This window comes from Cyprinodon variegatus, unplaced genomic scaffold (genome assembly GCF_000732505.1).
Source record: "Cyprinodon variegatus isolate N-32 unplaced genomic scaffold, C_variegatus-1.0 Scaffold440, whole genome shotgun sequence".
Taxonomy (NCBI): Eukaryota; Metazoa; Chordata; class Actinopteri; order Cyprinodontiformes; family Cyprinodontidae; genus Cyprinodon; species Cyprinodon variegatus.
Window position 1 is genome coordinate 714,414 of NW_015150893.1, and position 1,189 is coordinate 715,602.

Sequence of the window (1,189 nt, forward strand, 5' to 3'; positions counted from 1 at the left end):
TCCTGTTCAAAGGGAGTTTTTCCTCTCCACTGTCGCTACAAATATGCTTAGAGTGAGGGATTATCTTTGAGTCAATGAATGTATGCAATCAACTGGTTTTCCTTAGATAGAAAACTTTGAATCAATTTATTGGATGATCTGGTGAACTATAAAGTGATTTGAGATGACGTGAATTGGCGCTATAGAAATAAACTTAATAGATGCAGAGCACAGAGTGACTGATCTCATCCAGAAACGCAGGAAGACCAGCGCCCCCTCCCCCCCTGTGGGACAATAGCAGAACAGATCCTGCACTGGTTGCCTATATTACTGCATCCATCATGGGGCAGAAGGTTGGACCAAACAGCCGGCCTCCTACTGGTGTCTTACCTGTACTGAGCTGCGGCGCCATGTGTAAATCCGAAATAATTGCCGGTAGCCATTTTGGCATCTTCACCAAGCCGGCTGGGCACTGCAGAGGACAGACAGCAGGAGGCGATCAGCGCTTCAAGGACTAGCCGTTAGCATAGTTACTCATGATGCTCGGCAGCTTTCAAACATCTACAAGCCAGAAGAAATGCTTCTAAAACATGTCCGAGCTGCTAGAGATACTCACCATAGGTGAAGGAGACCACTGGACAAATAGGAATCATTGGTTTATTGAAGTGTTTCACCGATGCCTCACCAGGACAACAGCCTTCATATTACATGTCGTATCCGGAAATGCTGCCCCCGCCTCCTCCCGCGCATGCGCACAGCGGTGCGGGGCGCTGCAGTGTGTTCTGGGTCTGGTTCTGTCTGGCCGCTGATTCACCAGGATCGGAACCAGCAGCGTGTTTTTATTCACACCACTGCAGGAAGCCTGCTGCTGCTGTTTGGGCCAAACTTCATGCTCTCTGTCCTTCACAATTTGATCAAGTTTTTAAGCAACAAGCAGGTTTATTGGCCGAAATAAGTGAAGCCACCGTCCGCCATGTTGGTACTCCCCACTCCCACAGAGACACGCAGTAAAAAATGCCTCCTTGTGCAGCATTTGGCTGCTAAAACCAGCAGTTTGCAGGATGTAGGAAGACTTTACAGATTATGTCACAGTCAGTGGATGAACGAACCAAGGAAATAAATATATACTTTTTGTAGTGTTTATATATATATATATATATATATATATATATATATATATATATATATATATATATATATATATATATAT

At 44.8% G+C, this 1,189-nt stretch overlaps 1 protein-coding gene across 2 annotated transcripts in view; it reads right to left on the reverse strand.

Moving 5' to 3' along the window:
• Positions 1-741, reverse strand: part of zfr (zinc finger RNA binding protein) — a 39,980-nt gene extending 39,239 nt beyond the window's left edge. For both annotated transcript variants that reach the window (XR_001481629.1, XM_015388894.1), the window contains exons 1-2: positions 596-741; positions 370-451 (exon numbers count right to left, since the gene is read on the reverse strand). Coding sequence is in view for 1 of the 2 variants with exons in the window: in XM_015388894.1 (XP_015244380.1) it covers positions 370-451; positions 596-632 (119 nt within the window). In the remaining variant the exon portion in view is untranslated. The remainder of the gene's footprint in view (positions 1-369; positions 452-595) is intronic.
• Between the last annotated feature and the right edge of the window lie 448 nt (positions 742-1,189).